The 20,233-nt window shown below is 61.8% G+C and overlaps 1 protein-coding gene across 1 annotated transcript; it reads right to left on the reverse strand.

Annotated features, from left to right (window-relative positions):
• Positions 1 to 1,605: 1,605 nt before the first annotated feature.
• Positions 1,606 to 18,451, reverse strand: SYT2 (synaptotagmin 2). The gene is made up of 9 exons (XM_027898129.1): positions 18,417 to 18,451; positions 6,910 to 7,093; positions 6,597 to 6,766; positions 4,973 to 5,089; positions 4,591 to 4,758; positions 4,265 to 4,432; positions 3,716 to 3,833; positions 2,410 to 2,543; positions 1,606 to 1,812 (listed from the first exon to the last, which is right to left on the reverse strand). The coding sequence occupies exons 2-9, from the start codon at positions 7,073 to 7,075 to the stop codon at positions 1,606 to 1,608; spliced, it is 1,248 nt and encodes a 415-aa protein (XP_027753930.1). The 5' UTR covers positions 7,076 to 7,093; positions 18,417 to 18,451.
• Between the last annotated feature and the right edge of the window lie 1,782 nt (positions 18,452 to 20,233).

The raw sequence follows: 20,233 nt of genomic DNA on the forward strand, positions 1-20,233 counted from the left end.
CCCACCTCCAGCCAGGCCAGGGTGCCCTTTTGGATCCGGGAGCTGTGGGAGCTGCTGAAGCAGTGCTGGGCTGAGCTCAGCTTTGGCACTTTGTCCCCGGACTCAGGACATCCTACACTGAGGTCCCAGCCCAGATTTTGGGCCCCCAGAGCAGTGTCCCCAGTGCTGGGACATCCCTAGGGCTCAGCTCCATTGCAGCAACCCCTTTCACTGCTGCACTGTGGCAGGACCCCAAAACCGAGTCTGGGGAAGCCAAGTGGAGCTGTGACCCCAACGGGGAGTCAAAGCTGGGACGGGGACACCATCTCATGTCAGAGCTCCAGTACAGACCAGTCTGAACTGGGCAGGGCTGCTGGATCCTCCTCCAGCTGCAGGGAACAGTGTTGGTTTTCCAGCTCAGGGGCTTGGTCTGACAGTGGGAGAGGAGGCCCAGAGAAGCTCTTGCCAGCTGCCAGGGGCACGGATATGGCTTAAACCCCCTGGAGGGAGCAGGATGGAGTAGATTCGGCAGCCAATGGCCCAGTGGGGAGCAGAAACTTGTGGGGGCCAGGGGCTCACTCTTGCCACCTGCATCAGCTGGGCTGCAGTGGTGGGGCTGGAGCTCCCCAAAGCCCCCCCAGCTGCCCCCAGGCTGTGCCAGGGTGCTCACGGTGGGGCTGAGCCCCGGGGACACACGATGGATGGGCTTTGGGGGGGCACCTGGCACTGCTCTGGGGGGCTGCCCTCACCACATTTGGAGACCTCTCAGCATAATAAACCTGCCTTGTGGAAGCATCTTGACCTACAGGTTTCACCAAGCATGGTGAGACAGGTGCAATTCACCCAGCTCTGCCTTTGCTTGGCCTCTGGGGACACAGTGGAGGTGGTGGTGATTGACATGGCACTGATGGTGCATCCACATCCACGTGTCTCCTCAGAGCAGCCCCGCCCTGGGGCTCCCTGTGCTCAGACAGGCCCCCACAGCTCCATTTGCAACACCAAGGGCTCAGCACCACATCAGCCACAACCCCCTGCAAACCTCTCCCCGGAGTAGCCAAACCTGGAGCTGATCAGGGGCATTCAGCCACCCCTGGGGAAGACCAGGGCAAGGCACCTGGCTCTTTCCAGAGAGTCTTCTCCACTGTTTTGCCGTCCCACAGCTGATCGTGACCCGAGCAAGCACAGTGGGTCTAGTCATTCCACACCATCAGTCTCCGGTATCACCTCCATGCAACATTCCATGATTCCCCACATGATCCCAAGGGAAGGATGGTAGCAGCAGCGCTGCAAGCTGGTGACGTGGCTGCCAGGGAGGGTCCCAGGCACGCCGGTGGCTTTGCAGTGGTCGGGGACGGCGAGCAGAGGCGGCGGGACATGCAGCACGAAGGGAGCGGTGAACGAAAAGAACCATCCGTGTCTTTTTAACCTCTTCCCCTGGAAGCTCTTGGGACTGCCTGGAAACCCTTCCAGAGCCGTCAAAAGGGCGTTTCAGCTTAAAACAGAACAAAACTAAACAAAAAAAAAAAAACACAACAAAAAAAGAAAAAACGAGACGGGAGGTTTTGCAGGGCTGAGGTATCAGGAGCTCTGGACTGTCCGCAGTGCCGCGCCGGCCGCCAGAGCCGCCTATTTGTTCTTGCCGAGAGCTGCATCTACTTCTTCCTCGGGTTTCAGCGAGTGCCATTGGGCGATGGGCCGCCGGGGGTTGGCCAGCATGTCGGACCAGTGCCGCAGCTCCGTGCCCGTGGAGTTGCAGCCCGTGAAGATCTTGCCGATGGCTTCGTTCTTCCCCAGCTTGTCGTAGTCCAGCACCGTGATGACCACCTGCACTTTCTACGGGAGGGAAAAAAAAAACCTTCTTTAGGGGGTGGGAAAGGCACAGCACCGTGACAGCTCCGTGGCCCCAGGGTGCTGCAGGGGATACCCCAAGGCTGAGCCCTGCTGTGGCCCATTTTGGGGCAGGGCCCCCTCCGTGCTTCCTGCACGTCATTCCCCAAGGAGCCCAGGGCTGCAGAGCCACAGTGGGGACCCAGTTCATCCTGACCTGACTCACCTGGGTAAGGTCACCAAGGTGTGGTGAAGGGGCTGGGTAAGAGTTGTGGGCTACTGGGCTGGGGCAAGGGGCAAGTGCAGGGGCTTGGGCAGGGCCTGGAGGGGCAGAAGGCACTGGCCAGTGGTCCAAAATGCCTTTAGGATCACTGGGGTGCCTTTGTTATGCCTGGGGTGAGCACTGTAGGATCAGGAGCAGAGGAAAACCCCATTCCAGCTGTTGTTTCTGTTGGGATTGCATCTCCCACAGGTGCTGCCCAGCCCCCCAAGTCTGGCCCTGCACCAGATGCTCTCAGCACCACTCCAGGCCCAGGATGGGACTGGGTGTATCTCAGGGACCCCTCTACCTTCTCTGCCTCCCGGGGGAGTCATCAGACAAACCTGTATCTGCTCGAAGGGGATCTCAAAGCTGAAGGACTCATTGAAGTAGGGGTTCAGGGTCTTCTTCTTCACTGTGGTCTTCTTCTTCTTCAACCTCTTGCCATTCTGCAGCAGGTGGATCTTCACGTAGGGATCTGGGGGTCAGGAGTTCATCAATCAGGGCTGAGATGCCCAGGGAGCACCATCAGCCAAGAGGCATCTCAGCCCAGGATGAGGTAGAGATGTCCGCGAGCTCTGGGGTTTGTGGATGGGGACCAAAGTCATAATAGCTGGGCTGGAGAGGGTTTCTGGGAGCAACTGGCTGAGGGGTGGAGCATTTCTGCATGCAGCAGAGCTGGGGAAGGGTCTGGAGAGTCAGTCACATGAGGAATGGCTGAGAGAGATGGGGAGGTTCAGCCTGGAGAAGAGGAGGCTCAAGGGGGACACTCTCTCTACAACTCCCTGACAGGAGGGTGGACCCTGGGGAGGGTCAGGTTCTGCTCCCAGGTAACTAGCCAGGGAGAAATGGCCTCTAGCTGCAACAGGGGAGGTTCAGGTTGGATGTCAGGAAGAATTTCTTCACTGAAAAGGTTGTCAAGCATTGGAATGGGCTGCCCAGAGAGGTGTGGAGTCACCGTCCAAGGAGGTGTTCAGGGAACGACTGGATGTGGCACTCAGGGCTCTGGGCTGGTTGGAAAGGTGGGGATTGGTCACAGGTGGGACCTGATGATTTTGGAGGTCTTTTCCAACATTAATTCTGTGATTCTGTGCTGAGGACCCTCTTGTAGGAGGACTGGGGACAGTGGAGTGACAGCTGGCCTGTCAGGTGGCATCTGTCACCCATGTTTTTGGAGAAGGACGACCCCACAATAAAGCTGAATCCTTCCAGCCATGCAGGGACTGCTCTTCTCATGGTTAAGGCATGTCTGGAAAGAGCTGGGCACAGAGCTCAGCCCCATGATGGGGTTGGGAAGACTCTTTGAGCAAAAACATTCTGTCAGCTGAGATCCCTGGACCAAGTCAAAGAGGAGCAGGACCAGGAGAAAATGACAGAGGAGAATTTTCACCATCCAGGTCCTGCAGCATCCTGGTCCTGGACAGAGTGTGGGACCAAATTGAAAATGTCTTTTCTTAAGGGTGGAGGACTCATCCCATACCCATCTCCCTTTGCCCTCCAGCCACACCTTGGGCTGCCTCCAATGCGGGAGGGGGCACTGGGGGGGCTTCCCTGAGCCCAGCCAGAGGGATAGCCCCAGTGTCCTTCCTGTGAAAGGGTGCTGAGAGCCCCTGGTGGGGCAGGAGGAGGCTGCCCCTGAGTGACACCCACCTGAGAGACCCCCGACATCCATCTTCTTCAGGTTCTTGGCCTCCAGGATGCAGACAGTGAGTTTCCCGGCCGTGGGCACGTACCGGAGAGAGATGCAGATGTCTCCCAGCTTCTCTGGCTGCCAAGGAAAGCAGGGAGTGGATATCAAAGCATTGACAGTGCATCAGACTGCACTGTTTGGACATGTTCCCATGGGCAGGTCCCCCCAAACCCTGCTCAGCCTTCAATGCAGGCACAGGCTGGTACCCCACGCTCCAGCAGAGGGGTTTGATCACTGGGCCTGGGGCAGGCCAGGCCCAACACAGCACTCAGGATGTTTTATACTCTTCATTTTCTGTGGCAAAAAGGTTTTTACACAGAGGAACAAGAAGGCGGATCCTGCCCAGAACTCAAAGCCAGGACAGGCACGAGCCCCACGCCAGTGTGACCCCACAGTGATCGTCACCCTGAACACTGTGGGGTGCTCCCTAAAGCAGAGCTCACCCCGTGGCCACCCCCATCTAAATCCCCCCAACCAAGGGGTTCAGCTGGCTGGGGGCTGGCTCTCACCTCCTCCTTCTCGCCGCTCTGCAGGTCCCGCCACTCCTCGATGGGCTGGCCCAGGTCCACCGTGTTCATGGGCACCTTCACCTCCCCGATGATGTCGTGCTTGGAGAAGCGGTCAAAGTCGTAGATGGCCATCACCAGCGTCTTCCCACCCAGTTCTTGGTAGGGCACCTGCACAAACAGGGACAGCAATGGGGCTGGTTGGGGTCTGCACCCCGAGCCAGGCCCCCCTGCTCCCAGCAGTGAGGGTCAGAGTATGGGACTGGTGCAGTCAGTGAGGAGGATGGGAGTGGGAGACAAGGTCCTGTGCTGTGGGTGAAGGGTCTCACCTTGAAGGTGAAGGTCTCGTTGAAGGCAGGGTTGAGCGTCTTCTTCTGCACTTTGGTCTCGTACTTTTTCTTCTTGTCGGGCAGCAGGAACACCTTGACATAGGGGTCTGAGGTGCCCCCCATGTCCAAAGCTGGCAGTTCAGCGGCTTGGAGGATCCCCACTGTCAGCTGGAGGGGGCAGAGGGGTGTCCTCAGTGAGACAGCCCAGCTATACTCTGCAGATGCCAAGGGCTCATCTCCAGCCCAAGGCAGGACTCCTTGTGGCACAGCACCCAGCTCCTCCTTCCCTCCCGTGCCACCCAGCTCCAACATGGAGATTTGTCCCCTCAAAACCCCCCTGGGCAAACCCCACTCCCCAGCTGAGCCCCAGCCCCTCCATCACCTGATTGGCCTGGAAATCGTAGTCCAGTGAGAACTGCAGCTTGCCCAGGTTCTCTGGCTCCTTCTCCTCCTCCTCGCCTTCCCCCTCTGTCAGACCCGTCTCTGCATCATCATCATCCTGTTGGTCCTGCAGTGGCAGCCGTGGTGCCCAGCTCAGCAGCACAGTCACAGCCCAGCACCCCCGTCCCCACACCCCTGGGGACCTCAGCACCCCAACCCTACTGACACCTCAGGACCCCAACCCCGCTGACACCTCAGCACCCTAACCCTGCTGACATCTCAGCACTCCAACCCTGCTGACACCTCAGCACCCCAACCCCACTGACATCTCAGGACCCCAACCCTACTGACACCTCAGGACCCCAACCCTGCTGACATCTCAGCACCCCAACCCTGCTGACACCTCAGCACTCAGGTTCTCCCCATCAGGGGAAAGGAGACCCCTGTACTGGGGACACAAAGCACTGGTGGAGCAGTCTGGGGGTGGCACTGGCTCTGCCATGGCCACAGGGCTACCAGGGAGCCCCCGGTGCTGGTCCACACTAGGTGGCATGAGGGGCTTCCTCAGGACACCAGGACAGTGGAGTGAGGTTTGGTGCAAGCAGTGGGTCCTGTGCCTGGGGAAGCATCAGAGATGGTGCTTTGTGGGCTTAGAAATAGAGATACACCCTAATTGTCCCCAGGAAAAGCCATCCCTCTTCCTGCCTCTCCAAGCTGTGGTCCATGGGGTGGGAGTCCTGGCTCCTTATCTGCTCTCTGACATGTCTCCAGGTCCCCTGAGCCACCCTGGAAGCAGATGATGGAGAAGGAGGCTCACTTACCATGGAGGGTGTCCCAGGATGGGGAGGGACCAGGCAGCCAGGGCAGCAGGGTGGCAGGAGGTGAGGGCACCACAAGGGAAGAGAGACACGTTACACAGAGCACTGAGGGACCCAGGGGGTGGGGGGGTCAGGGTTGTGTGACCCTGTGGAGTCCCAGGGGATACAGCCCTCGCTCTCTGCTGGGGAATCCCACCCCACACCTCCCACCACTCCTGTTCCAGCCCTGCCTGCATGTTCATGGTGCCCACACAGCTCTGAAGAGCTGGAACGGGCACCCAAAATCTCCCACCCCCTCCAAATGGCACCAGGTCAAGGCCATGGAAAGGGCTGGGGTGGCCCCAAGCCTCCAGGTACCAAAGCCCCCCTCGGGCTGGCCCCAAGGATGGGGACACAGCCCCAGGTCTGCTCCAGGTACCAGCACCTGCCTCTCAACCCAGACTGGATGTGTTTTGCCCTCCCCTCTTGGTTAAAGGCTCAGTGAAATGAGGGTAACCCAGAGGGAGGCAGGAAGATGAAAGGGATTCATTTAACATTTTCTGATTCAGGTGGAGCATTGGCAGGTCCAGGACAGCTTGAGCCTGGTCCCATCTGGGCCAGCAGGCACTGGAAGAGGACAGTGCTGCTATCTCAGGTCCTGGCTCCTGTCTGCACTGTCCCGTCCCAGTGGCTGGTGGCTCCATGTCCTGGCTTCAGATGTCCTGGTGACTCCATCCCAATCTGTTGCCTGACCCCTGTGTGCCCCAGCACATTTCACAGCTGGTCTGCAGGGACTGTTGGCCAAGCTGTTGTCCAGAAGGACATCACCTGATTGCCTGACTTCATGTCCTTCATGTTCATGGCATTCTTCATGCCTTTGCCCTTCTCTTTCTTGTTCTTCTTCTTCTTGCAGCAGCACTTCTTGCAGATGCAGAAGCAGCAGGTGAGGATGAGGAGTCCTGCTACCACGGCGATGGCGATGAGGGCCCAGGGAGGAACTGCAGGCAAAAGCCAGCGTTGTGGTCAGCCCTGCAGCTCCCTCCCAGCCACCCCAAAAACCTTGTCCCACGCATTGCCCCGGTACCAGCGCGGTGGCGGGGCCGTCAGGAGCGTAGCTCACGGGAGAGGAGCAGCTACTCACGGGGGATCTTGTTGAGCTCGTTCATGAACTTGTCCCTCAGCTTGGTGAACATGTCCTCCTTGCTCTCGCCCGGCCCCGCGGCCTCGGTGGAGTTCTCCATCGTGCCCATGGGCATCGTGGTGGCCGCGGCCTCCGGGGCCATCATGGACGCCTGTTTGAACGTCATGGTGGGCCGGGGGCTGCCCTGGAACACAACATCAGCTCGGTGGTCACGTTACAGCTCCCGCTGCAGCCGTGACGCTGCGATGATCACCATGCCACTCACGTCCCGCTGCACGGAGCCACCGTCCCCGGGGACGGGCACAGCCAGGCCCGCTCAGGCTGCAGCCCACGCGTGAGCACGCATGTGTGTGCGGGGAGGGACGCCAGCAAGGCTGTGTGAGTGTGTCTGTGCCCCTCTGCGAGCCTGCAGGCACGGGCACGGGGGTGCAAGAGCCGGTGCATGGGCACAGCATGTGTGTGTGCGCGTGTCTGTGCACGTGTGTAAATGGATGTGCACGGGATATGCAAACGCACGTGGAGGAATGCATGTGTGCAAGTGTGTGTGCGCAGGGGAGGAGTGCTTGTGTGTGGGTGTGTAAACGTGCACAGGGTGCAGGCACATCCAGCCAGGGTGCAAGCACTTTGTGTGCTCGCTCATCACTCGCGTGGCTGGCTCTGCCAGCTCCTGCACGGGGGGCTGTGTGTCCTCTCGTGTGCGTGGCACTGCCCGCAGCCTGTGCAAGGCCTGCACACACACACACACACACACACACACACACTCTGTGTGCCTCTGTGTGTGTGGGAATCGTGGGTGGGACAGGGGGCTCTGGGGGCAGAGATGCAGCGCAGGACCTTGACCGGGATAGTGCTGCTCTGGGGGCTTGGGGGGCTTTGCAGTGCTGGCCAGGGCTGGGGAGGTTGCAGGCAGCATCAGGCCTCACCACAGGGGCTGTTTTTGAGCTGGGCAGCTAATCAGCATCATTAATTGCTCCTTTGTGGTGCTCACCGGGTGCTGGCAGAGCTGAAGACTGGGGGAGACTGAGCTGAAGACTGGGGGAGACTGAGGCACGGGAGAGGCCTGGGGGAGCGAGCCCATGTTGCTGCTACCCTTCCAACTGAGTACCCTCCAGCCCCCTGGAACCCTACAGCCCTTGCCATGGGGCCAGGGGGCTGTTCCTGTCCCTCCAAGTGAGGGGGCTGAGCTTTGATCCCCTTTGATCCTGCATGGGAGCCAGGCTGGGCAGTGTGGGGCAGGTGTGGGCAGTGCCAAGGGGGCAGCCTGGGCTGGTCGGGGGCAGCCTGGGTGCCATCGTTGGATGGGAGGGCAGGCAGTGGGGCAGAGGGGACAGGCAGTGGGGCAGAGGGGACAGGCAGTGGAGTAGCGTGTCCTTGGGCACATCCCCTCAACTCCAGGTCCCAGACCCCTTTGTGCCACCGCCGCACTGAGTGTCCTTGGTCTCAACCCCCATCCCCACCAGGCACAAGCAGGGCAGCCCAAGCCCTCGGCTGCGGGTTCAGAGCTGCTCCCAGCCCCACGGCACAGATTCCCGGGCAGGGGGCCCGTCGCAGCCCCCCATCCCTGTCGCAGCCCCCTGTCCCTGCCGGGCCCCCCTCGCTGCGGGAGGGCCGTGCGGCGCTGGGCTGCGGCACTGCATTGCAGTCCTGCTCCGGCTCCGCTGCCTTTTTTTTTTTTTTCCTTATTCCTTTTGCAATTTTTCTTTTTTTTTTTCCCCTCCCCTCTGCAAGTTGCGGCAGCAGCTGGCGAGGGGCCGAGCGGCCGGCGGTGGGGGTGGGAAGGGAGCTCGGCCCCCCGAAGTCCCCGCTGTGCCCTCAAACCCCTCTCGGCCGCCCCCGCCGGGGATGTTCGCTGCGGTTCCTCCGGCGCTTCAAGTTTCCTCTTTATTCCTCCCCGGTTTGGAACTGCCCCTCGTCGCCCCCCCCCCCCCCCCCCCCCCCCCCCCCCCCCCCCCCCCCCCCCCCCCCCCCGCTCTCTGCCTCTCCCCCGGCCAAGATCTCAGGGTCTTAAGGACATAAATAAATTATGAGGGTTATAATTAACTATTTCTATCAGCCCTTGGCCCTGGAACGAGCGTGGGTTAAGGCTTCAAGAAAAAAATACTAGCTGGGAAGGACCCCCCTCCTGCCTTGCTGACCCCTGCAGACCCCCCAGCTCCTCTCTGGGGTGCAGCACTCATGGGGGATTCTGATGAGAATGGTAGGACCCACCCCACACCCCTCCCCCAAAACCACTGGGAGCTCCTCGTGGAGCAGGACAGGGTGGGCTTCACTCAGGCAGCTGCTGAGGAGACCCCCCAGGGCAGAGGGTGGGCAGAGCTCCTCATGGCACATCACCCATGCACCCACATTACACTCCACCCTGCAGCTCCTCAGGTACCACCCCAGTTCCCCCAGAGCTTTATCCTGCTCCTCTTTGCTCTGGGCCCCTGCACCCCACGGTGCATTACACTGAACCTGCCAAACCCATCCCTCCCACGGTGCATTTCCCCCCTAACGCACACCCCTGCATCCCCCAGTGCCTCATCCTGCACCCCTCAGTGCAACACCCCCCAAACCCCATGGGGCATTACCCTGTGCCCCATCCTGCAGCTTCCCAGACCCTCTAACTCAACACCCCACCCCCCTCCATGTGTAGTCCTGACACTGCACCACCCGCAGATCCCCTAAGCCCCCCTGCACCCCACGATGTGTTACCCTGTACCCCCTCAGGCAGTGCCCCAAGCTACAAACATCTGGCCTTGAAGGAGCCCCCACGTCCCAACTCCAGCAGAGCCCCCAGGGACTGTATCCAGCGAACCCCCCTCCGGGCTCAGCCCCCAAACTCCCCCCAGCTTTGTTATACTGAACCCCGAGAAACTGCACTGAGCCCCAGACCAGCCCCGTGGGGTCTTTGTCCCTTTCCTGGTGTAAACTCCCCCTGGCTACACCGCTGATTTACACCCGGAGGGGGGAGGGGGGACGGAGGTTGGGGGGTGGGCGGGTCCCCCTCCCATTTACACATTCCTTTTACACATTCCATTTGCCGCATTGTTGGCCGGCAGCACCCCAAGGTCTGGCGGGATGGAAACCCCAGGCTGGAGCCGGCGATCCCATCCCCCTCCATCCCCGGGGCATTCCCCGTATCCAGGAAAGCGGTTCAGACGCCGGAAAATCCCCTTCCCGAGCTCTTCATCCCTCCTCCTCCTCCCGCAAAGGCTCCATCCCAGAAACACCCCCGCCTGTGCTGCCGCAGCACCCGCAGCATCCCAAAAGCCAAACAAGGGGGATTTGGGCTTTCCCCAGTACGGGTCCCATCATGGGTAACCCCTGCCCCAGCATCAGATCCCTATCCGGGTAGGATGGGAATGGATGGAGAGGGGTGGATTCACCGGTTCGGGGGGGTGGGGGGGGAGCTTTGAAGACCACGCAGGGAGAAGCGAGATGTGCGGGGAATCGACAGGGAGTCGCTCTCATCAGCAAAGGACCAGACTCAGGATGAGGATTCGGGGATGCACAGAAGGATCGGGATGTCCTCGGACACGGCAGCACCCAGCGAGCTCAGCGGCGGGGTCGGGGATTTTGGGGAATCCAACTGCTGGAAACAACGCCCCCCGCTCCTCCGTGGGGGCAGCCGGAACCTCTCCGCTCCGGGAAGGCGATGGGGATGACGGAGGGCAGAAACAGCAACAAATGAAGATTAATGAGGCTGAGGCAGCAATTAGCAGCAGCCGGCGCTGACGGAGCATGGGCTGGGCTCGGGCAGGCGGGTACGGGGGGGCCCAACCCGCCCCCCCCTCCTCCTAGAGGGTTGAATTGTCCCAGGGAGACCCCGATCTGGGGGAAGCTCGTTGGATAATGAAGGGCGGCTGCCACCGTGGGCCCGGAGCGATGAGTTATCGCTCATTACGGGCTGGCAAAGCCGGGGCTGAGCTGTCCCGCTGAAATGGAGACGGGGCGGGGGGATGGACACCCTCCAGACCTCCATGAACGTCGGCTGAGGCTGCTGATCCCAAAACCTGCACTACCCTGTGCCAGGGCGTGGGCTTGGATGACCGGGAACGAAAATCCCAAACCGGTCCCGAGGTGAGCCCCCTCCCACCCCAATGCCGGTGGGAAGCCTGGGAACTCCGGAGCCGGATCCTGCAGTGCAGCCCCGGGGCAAGCGGAGATTTCGAGGTACAGCTGAGATATTTGGCAGTGCCCCAGCGGGTGTTTTGGAGCTGGGGTCAGCAGGACAAGGGCTGGAGGAGGAGATCCCATCTCTGCTGTATCCACTGGCACGATGCCAGGGCATCCCTCTGGCCTTTCACGGGGGCACTGACCCCCCAGCGCTGCCATCGTATCCGATGTCGGTCACAGAGGGGACATGCTGGGCCAGAGTTTCAGCTCACAGCAGTGAGACAGGAGACTCTAATTAAGGCAAAAACATGATTTGGCTTCTAATGGTCATTTAATTAACAGAGAATTCCAGGCAAGGGATGTGTGGAGGCATGGGGAGACCGAGGGATCAGGGAGGAGGGGGAGTAGGGGGCACTGGGTAGGGAGACGCTGCAGGACCTTCATGCAAAGGGGCTCTGCAACAACCCAGCCCAGCAAACCCCCAAATCTCATCCTTGTTCCCCTTCTCCAGCCCCAGCATGACCCCACAGCAGCTGCACCAGTGGTGTTGGATCAGACTCTCCATCCACAGCTCCCCAGGATGCTGTGGCTGCCCCCAGAGCTTGGGGAGCTCTCTCCCCTGGGATCCCCCCACAACCCCATCCTGATTCACTCTGCTGAGGGCGAGGGGAGTCTCTGCTCCCCCAGTTCCATACTTCTCACGGGAGACTATGCCTACTGGGCTGGGCAGGGGAGCTGCTGCAGCACAGGCGAGGGGTGTGGTGGAGCGAGGATGAGCCGGTAGCACATGGCATCACGGGACCTGAGCTGCTGAGACACGGCCCACACAGAGACACCTTCCCCTGTCCCCAAACCCAACCAGCAGGTGCTGCTGGCCAGACCCCCCTGCCCACCAAGGGAAACTGAGGCACAGATCCCTCTGCCCACTGAGGGGAGCAGCACCCTGAGGGAGGAACCCCCTGAGCAGGGCTGAAACTCAGCATTCCCCCAGCTCAGAGCTGTGATGGGACTCTGCTACCTCCTGGGTCAGAGACAGCCACCAGGCCTTGCTGGGACTCCCAGCACTGCTCCCCATCCTGCACACTCCAGCAGCATCTCCAGATGGGACTAACTCCTCCCTCCCTGCCATGGCAGGCCCTGCTCATGGCCCCATCACCCACCAGCACCTGGCTCAGCCAAGTAAAAATAATGATGTGCTGGGGCTTGGAGCCCCAACCACCAGCCCTGCCCTGGGAAATGAGTAATTCCAGGGGAGCGCTGTGATGGCCAGTGCCAAGGTACCCAGAGAGGCAGCTCAGGGATTTTCTGCACCTTTGCCTCTAAAATCAGAACAGCACTGAGGTAAAACAGGGGACAAGGCCAGTGACAGCAACACCAACCTGAGTCAGGAGAGAGGGGGACCCACCTCCGAGCACTCAGAGCCCTGCCTGGCACCCAGGGGTGCTGTTCCCCCCAAGCCCACTGGATCCTAGCTGGATCAGGCCCTGGCTATCCCCATTCTCCAGCACTGCTGCCGGCCCAGGAATGAAGGAAGGAGTGGAGGAAGCTGAGCTGGAACCGGTGCCAGGGCTCCCGCAGGAGCCAGGGCAGGTGCTTTGACATCCACTGCCAACCAACACTTGGGTGCCAACAGCAAAGGGGCCAGTGAGCACCTTGCCCCCCTCCCCACTACGGCTTCAGCTTCCCAGTGCAGCTGCACTGCTCCAAGACTCCACCAAAGGCATCCCACAGGGATCCTGCAGGGCTTGCAGGCACCACTCAAAACCATCCAGAGGGTTTTGGCACGTGCCATGTGCCGCCATGGCACCCACAGAAAAGGCAGCTGGGTTTTCTGGTCCCCTGAGCTGTGGGGTAGTGAGTTCCCAAGGACATCAGAGCATTCCATATGGAACATCCCCCAGGGCACTGGCCACTGCCACGGCAAACTGCCAGGCTCCCCCCAACCCCAGGGAGAACAGGCAGCCCACCCCTGGCACACAGAGCTGCGAATAGCCCAAAAAAAACCTCCCAAAAAATAGGTGTAGGGCAACACCAGCACCCAGCCCGTTCCCCAGCACCACTCCTTGCCCTGCTCCGACAGCAACACCAGTGTGCAGCTAAATAGGGCACCAGATGGTGATGGGCTGAGCTGTCCTGGCACTTTGAAGGCACCACACGGGCCAAGAGCACCGAGTCCCTCCCGCCGGGGTGGGCACTGGCCCCGCGGCCCCGTTGCTGGCTCTCCCGGCCATGGCCCCGTGCCACAGTGATGGCTCCCTATCGGCACAGGGGGAGTGAAAATGAGCCAGGTCAGCTCCTGGGGAAGAGCCAGAAGCAGCTCCGGGAGAGAGCCGAGACGCGGTGGATTGATCGGAGACGGGAGTAAAGGAGCGCACACATCCTGCGCCGCTCCCCAGCTCAACAGACGGGGCCGGACGAGCAGACACAAGCCACGAGGGGCCATTTCCAGCGGGGTGGCTCCAGGGAGATCTCCGCAGCACCCAGCCAAGCACGAGCTGGTCATGGGATGGTGTTAGAATCCAGAAAACCAGCTCCCGGCCCTGGGGAGCCCCCAGCGGTGCTCATCCCCTAGGATCCCCCTCCTCCCTGCCAGCACGGGCTCAGTCCCCAGGGACTGGCTGTGGGAGCAGTGCTGGTGCTGCTCGCCCAGCTCCAAGGCAGGAGAGCCCCAGAGACAGAGTACAGCTCTGTGTCCCTGGAGCCACCCACCCGTGTGGCATTCGGGCTGAGAAAGGGGATGGAGGAGGCACAACAGCGGGATCACAGGGGACACAGCACCACTCCAGGCAAGGGCATTTCGTTATGGCACGAAGTCCCATCAAGGCCAGAACACAGGACTGACTCCCATGAATAAACCTTGTGCAGATGCCACCAGGAGATTCAGGAGCCCAGCCAGGGTGATGGGCACAGCCTCTGCACACCACGAGAGGGGCCTCCAGAGGCTGACCTCCCTATCCCCTCTGAGCTGCATCCCTGTGCATCCTTCCAAGTGTTTTGGAGGCACAGACACAATGGCACACACGTTCAGGGCTGCACAGAGGAGCTGCTCCACTGGCATATCCTAGGGAAGGCTGTTTCCCCCCTAGAATAACCTGGAGAGCCCAGCTGCAAAGCATCCCTGTTCCTGCACTGGTGTTGGTAGCCACCATTCCTTCCACCTTCCAAGGGTCCCCCATGGCCAGGCCCACCCCACCCCATGGCACAGAGCTGTGACTGAGCTGTCACAGCCACACACTGTTCACTGCAGCACCGGGCAGTGGCTGTGCCAGGCTACTGGGAGTGGCACCAGTCTGGTGAGTGGACAGCAGCGGGCACACATTGGCACCTTCACCCCAGGCACTAACCCTGCCCTGCCACGCCTCGGTCCCAGGAGCAAACCCTGCAGCTCCCCTGGAAGCAGAGCAAGACAGCAACAGAGCCCACAGGGAGTCCATGTGCTGCTAAATCCATGCACAGCACTGAAACTTGGGGTTGCTTTCCTCCCTGAATCCAGCGCTTGAGGCTGATGGGAGCTGCGGTGCCACTGGGGGATCCCCAGTCCCAGCAGCCCTCTGTCCCAGTGAGTCCCTGGGGACACTCTGTGTCCTGCAGGGGAAAGTGGGAGGCATCTCCCCGGGGTGGTGCTGAGCAGTTCAGAGGCTCTGTGGTTTTTTGGTGGAATTGTTCCAAGGCTCCATGTGAGGCTCACGGGGCTCAGGGATTCCTTGACCCACAGCAGCACTGCCGGAGCATCGGCTGCTGAATCAGCTCTGCCCACCCCAAACCACTCCGTTATATTTTGGGCATCCTGCTGTCCACAGACACCCACGCATCCCTGTGGCTTCAACCTGGCTCTGGAGCAGCTCCCCAGGTCCCTGGCAGCAGGACAGTCCCCCCCAGCCCGCCTCCAGTTCTCCAGTTCAGCACAGACTCAGATGGGCTCAGGGTTTGGATGTGTCCCAGCACAGCCCCCAGCGTCCACCTGCATCTCATGCCACAATCAGCTGCTTTGCTCCCGGCCTCCCCACATCCTCAGGGATGCACCAGCCCGGAGCCCACATCTGAAACACCCGTGCAGGGCTGGGAAGAGGTGGGGAGCATAAAACACCCAGATTAATTAAAACACACCAGCTTTCCTTAAGATGCACAAGGAGAAGGACCCCTCCCCACCCACCGATGGTGCCAGGAGTGCCTTCCAGGCTGGTGAGGCCACAGATGCACAACAGGGATGGGTTTGGTGCAACAATCAGACAACTGCCCGGGCAGGAGAGTGGGAGCAGATCAGGAATTTGCCACATGCACTGCTGGAGCCGGCTGCAGTCACCCCTTCCAAAGCACCAGCATGACCAGAGCCACCCTGGGGGCACAGGGAGCTCTGCCAGTCCCCACCCCACCGTCTGACCAGCAGCAAAATTAAGGGGGCCCACAGTTCCTCCTCCAGACACCAGAGCTGATGAAACATCCCTTGACTTCCAGCACACGGGGAACAATGGAGTGGGTGGCCCCACTGGGAGGTGACAGCCCCCAAACTCAGGGGGAGACACCAGGATCCCAAGCCCCAGGGCTGTCAAGGATGGGCCAGCACCATCCCCAGCTGCAGGATCACACCTGTTCGGGGTATTCAAGATTACAGCCGCACGCTGCCTGATTTACAGTTTAATTAATAAATGGGGAATTATGCTGAGTTTATCCAATACTCTGGGATGCGTGATGTTATCAAAATCCTATTACTGATGAAGAAAGGCATGAAAAGCAAAATTAGCTTTGGCATCTGAAACACATCAGTCGATGCGATAACACAATTATTAGAGCTAATAATCAAAGGGCACTTTGGGGAACGTGGGCTCTGGCAGGAGCTGAGCCGAGGGCAACCGCAGAGCGGGGACAAGCTGGGGATCAGCCGGGTGTTCATCCAGGAGGGAAAGGCCGACGACAACCAAGGGCAAAAGCATTTTGCCGATTGCACTTCCCGGCAGCTCCAGATATCGGCACAGGGAAGGCGCCGGTGGTCACCCGGCTGAGGAGGAGTGTGGCCAGGCACAGTGCCGAGCTGCACGGCCGGGGATAGGAAATTAAAACGCAGAGGAGCTGAAAACCAGCGGACACTGGGTGCCGTCTGTACGCCTGGGCATTGATCCTGCTGGACGACATCACGGCTGCCAGCTCACAGCCCTCTGCGCAGCCCAGGGAAGGAGAAACTCCAGTCATAACGAGGAGCCGCAGTCATCCGGCTCTCAGAGCTGGGGCTTTGCCAAAACCATGGCGAGCTGGAGGAAGGACCTGCTCCCCCACCCCTCGGGGTGAGCGGGAGTCCCAGCTCACTTTGACGGCCTTTAGCTCGAGCCATCCCCAGGGCTCACGGGGCAGGAGGCAGCTCCCTCGGGAGCAGCTGGCAACAAATGCCACGGCTGCGCCATTCCACTGCCCCCAGGCACGGCTGCGGGCGAGCAACGCTGATTTGGAAGCCCCCTCCCCAGCTAAATACATATAATATATATCAGCATATCATATAAGGGTCTATATGAATGTATTTGTGTGTCTTCCCTCCTCCTTCGCCCCGGGCGCTGAGGGTTGCAGAGCGGGGCAGCCCGAGGCGATGCAGCGCAGCCGGTGCTGGCTCACTGCCGCTGCCATCGCCGGGCCGGCAGGCAGCGAGGGACGTGTCCTCGCCCGGCAGAATCGGGGGCACCGGGGCTCCGGGCCGGCTCCCGGCAAGCGGGGCAGTGGAGCTCGCCACGGGAGGCCGGGCGAGGTGCCAGGGGATCAGGCAAGGTCAGACCCTCTTCCTGCACCACGCCAGATGCAAGAAGGGGACAGGGCATCGCACCGAGAGGCATTGGGGGTTTCGGGAGAGTGGGGTGTTCTGCTGGATTGTGGTGTTCCCGAGCAGTACAGGTGATGTCCCGCTACCACTGCTGGCCTCAATGACCTTGGGTGCATCACCTCCCCGGTGCCCCGCACTCCCCTGGCACACAGACCACCTCCAGCCACGCTCCCTCCCAACAAAACGCTGCGGCCAAAAAACAGCCAAGCTCAGCAAAGGCTCAGAGCCCCGGGGATGCCCCGTGGGTGCCCCGGTGGTCCGGGAGCCCCCGGCAGCGTGCGGCCGAGGCACTGTGGAAGCGAGGAATAATGCAGCAGGCTGGAGACTCCTGCCGGTGGCTGCGCTGCCGCTCGGAGCGTGCGGGAGTAACACCGCTGCAGCAGCACCTCACGCACCAGCCCTCGCTCAGGACTGAAGTTTTGCTGCAGCAGAGGAGCCGGTGGGGAGTCCCGCAGCGCCCTGCAGCTCCACAGCGCAGGAGGGCTGGGCTGCCGGACACCCTGCAGCGGGTGACAGCACACAGTGTGGGGCATCCCGCGGTGGGCGACAACAGCATCCCGACCACTCTAACCCGGGGGACACGAGAGCGCTGCGCCGAGGAGCGACCGTGCAGAGACACTCAGAGGGTGGACAGTTGGGGATCACGAAGCGATGGGTGACACTGACGCGTGTCCCCCTCTTCCCACGCCACAGTCACCTTGCAACCCTGCCTGTCCCCTGCGCAATTTGCAGAGAGAGCTCCTCCGGGATCACTCTTTAAAACTAGGCTGAAGGGAGCAGCGAGGTGCTGAGCACAGCGAGGGCTGCAGCACCCCGGTGTGACACCCCCGGTTCTGGGCTGAGCCCCTCTGCACCACTGCACCCCGACGGCACCCAGCCAGCGTGGGAGGGCAGGAGGATCCCGGAGCTTGGTGGGGGAATCCAGCCGGAGAAGGGTCTGGCTGGAGCTGGCTCCTGGCCAGGCCGCTACGGAGAAGCCGCCAGTGCAGTGGGGCTTGCGGCCGCCCACGGCTGGGGCCACGCCGCTCCCACGAGTTCCCAGCATCAGGGTGGGTTCCCTGCAATGCAGCGGGGACAGCCCCGCGCCCCCCGCCACCCCCCTGGGCCAGTACCCCAAGGGCAGGAACGGTCGGGCACCTGCAGGGATGCGAAGCTGGAGCATCCCGCAGCACCCAGAGGGCACCTTTGACCCGGCCGCTCGGCGAGGCACCCCCGAGGGTCCCATGTCCTCCAGGGGGTCCCACGCCCCTGAGTGCTCCCCTTCCAGTTCCGCAGCCCCCTGCACCACTGCTCGCCCCCCTCTTCATCCCACCAGGCTCTGTCTCCAGCCGCCTTCGGGGCGCAGCTCCCCACGGACAGCCCCGGGGGCTTTGGGCAGCGCTGGGACTCGTGTCCCGGGAGGGTTTCCCGGGGAAAGCGCCGTCCCCCGCCCCGCTCCTGGCACCGGGACACGGCGAGTCACCGGCGCGCACTCCAACCCACCCCACCGGGGGACGACCGCACCTCGGGATGGGCTCGGCGGGAGCCCGGGCGGCCCCGTCCCGCAGAGCCTGCGCCGCTGCGGCAGCGGGGAGAAACTTCTGCGGGAGTGCGGGCGGGCACTTACCAGCCGGGGCGGCGGGGCGGGAGCGGTGCGGTGCCTGCGGTCGGTGCGGTCGGAGCGGGAGGGGACGGGAGCGGTCGATGTGTGGAGGGCGGGGATCGGAGCGGTCGGGGCGGTGCGGGCGGTGCGGGGCGGTCGGTGCGGGGCGGGCGGCGGGACCTGCGCGGCGCTGCGGCAGCTCCGGCCCCTCCGGGCTCGCGTGCGGCGGCTCCGCGAAGCTCCGCCCGCCCCCTGAAGGCCCCGCCCGCGCCCCCGCCCACACATATCGCCCCCACAACCCACCCACCCTTCACGGGGCGCGGATCGGGGGTCGTGCGGGAGCGGCACCGCCCGTGGGGCTCCCGGCACCGGGTACCTTCCCATCGGGGTCACCTCGCACCGGGTACCTCATACCAGGCACTAACAACGGGCACCGACATCAGGTACCTCACACCGGGCACCCCTCACCGGGGTCACCTCAACACTGGGCACACCTTATCGAGGTCACCTCACACGCAGCACCAGCAGCGACACCAGGGACTGCCACTGGGCACCTCGCACCAGGCACAGGCACCGGGCACCCTTCCTCGGGGACACCTCACACTGGGCACCGGCACTGGGCACAAAGCACCGGGCACCCCTCTCTGGGGTCACGTCACACGGGGAACCAGCACCACACCAGGGCACTTCACATCAGGCACCTCCAGGCAGGCACCTCATACCAGGCCCGGTATGAGACACCAGCACCGCCCCGTTCTGTGGGTCTGTGCAGGAAGGGCTGCATGTTCCTGGGGATAGAGGTGCTGCTGGCACACAGGTCACCTTGGCAGGAGCTGCTGGGTGCTGCTGTACCCGGACTGGGTGTTGTAGCCCCTAGGTGCTGCTGCACATGCCGGTAGCTGCGCCCAAGGGATGTGATGCCCAAGGGATGTGGTGCCCAAGGGATGTGGTGCCCAAGGGATGCAGTGCCCAGTGCCTGTGGCTGCACACCTGGCCCTGTAACACACACAGTCAGTACCTGGCAGGTGCTACTGAACACTCTGGGTGCTGAATGTTCACGGTGGATGCACCACACACGTCCAGGTGCTGCTGGGATCCCTGTGCCCTGCAGCTCCCCTTCCCAGCCCTCGCAGCCCTGCACCAGCCCCCCCAAACCACAGAGACATCCATGAGCTCCCAGTAGATACTGAGAGCAGGAGAAGGGACTTCCATGGGGATCACATCCCCACTACAGCACCCATGGGTGCTGGTTGCCTAAACCAAAGGGACCCTCCCCTGCCCATCACCCTTGGAACGTGTGGCTGAGTTTTCCCAAGTGCAGGTGTCTGTCTGGAATTGAAGCATCATCATCATCGTCCCCCTGAGGTCCTTCTGCCTCCTCCCCTGTGCCTGGGGACAGATTCCTCTGGTTCGCTGGCTTTGAGCCGTGGCGATTCCCGTTAAGTGGTGATGAGTGGGACCCTTCTGCTGCTCTCCTGCCTCCTCTCCTGCCTGCTCTGCTGCCTGCACAGGGCCCGGAGCCAGCACAGGTTGGGGTGCACGCACAGGGCACTCTGCGGATGAGGGGCCGGGGCTCCCCCAAACCAGTCCCGCTCTCCGCGTTCGGGCTCGCACCGTAACGAACTCGTGTGAATTCGCCCTGCGGAAGAAGCAGCAGCCGATGGGAAGAGCCCTCTCCTGGCCCTGGATCCGCCACTGCAGCCTCTTACAACTCATCACCACCCCGTCATTAATTACCGGTTCTTGAAGCATCTGTCCCCGCTCCAGCATCGCTCTCCGGAGGGGAAAACAAATTTGGAGACGCCGCGGGAAGACCGGGCTCTCCCTGCCCCCTTCATCCT

Source organism: Empidonax traillii, unplaced genomic scaffold (genome assembly GCF_003031625.1).
Source record: "Empidonax traillii isolate 1590-97213 ecotype Southwest subspecies unplaced genomic scaffold, ASM303162v1 scaffold579:size954524, whole genome shotgun sequence".
NCBI classification, from domain to species: domain Eukaryota; kingdom Metazoa; phylum Chordata; class Aves; order Passeriformes; family Tyrannidae; genus Empidonax; species Empidonax traillii.

Coding starts and splice junctions, on each gene's coding strand:
- SYT2 (XM_027898129.1), bottom strand. CDS start 7,075: ATGACGTTCAAACAGGCGTCCATGATGGCCCCGGAGGCCGCGGCCACC. Junction 4,433..4,590: donor ACGAGACCTTCACCTTCAAG/GTGAGACCCTTC, acceptor CTGTTTGTGCAG/GTGCCCTACCAAGAACTGGG. Junction 3,834..4,264: donor AGAGCGGCGAGAAGGAGGAG/GTGAGAGCCAGC, acceptor TTTCCTTGGCAG/CCAGAGAAGCTGGGAGACAT.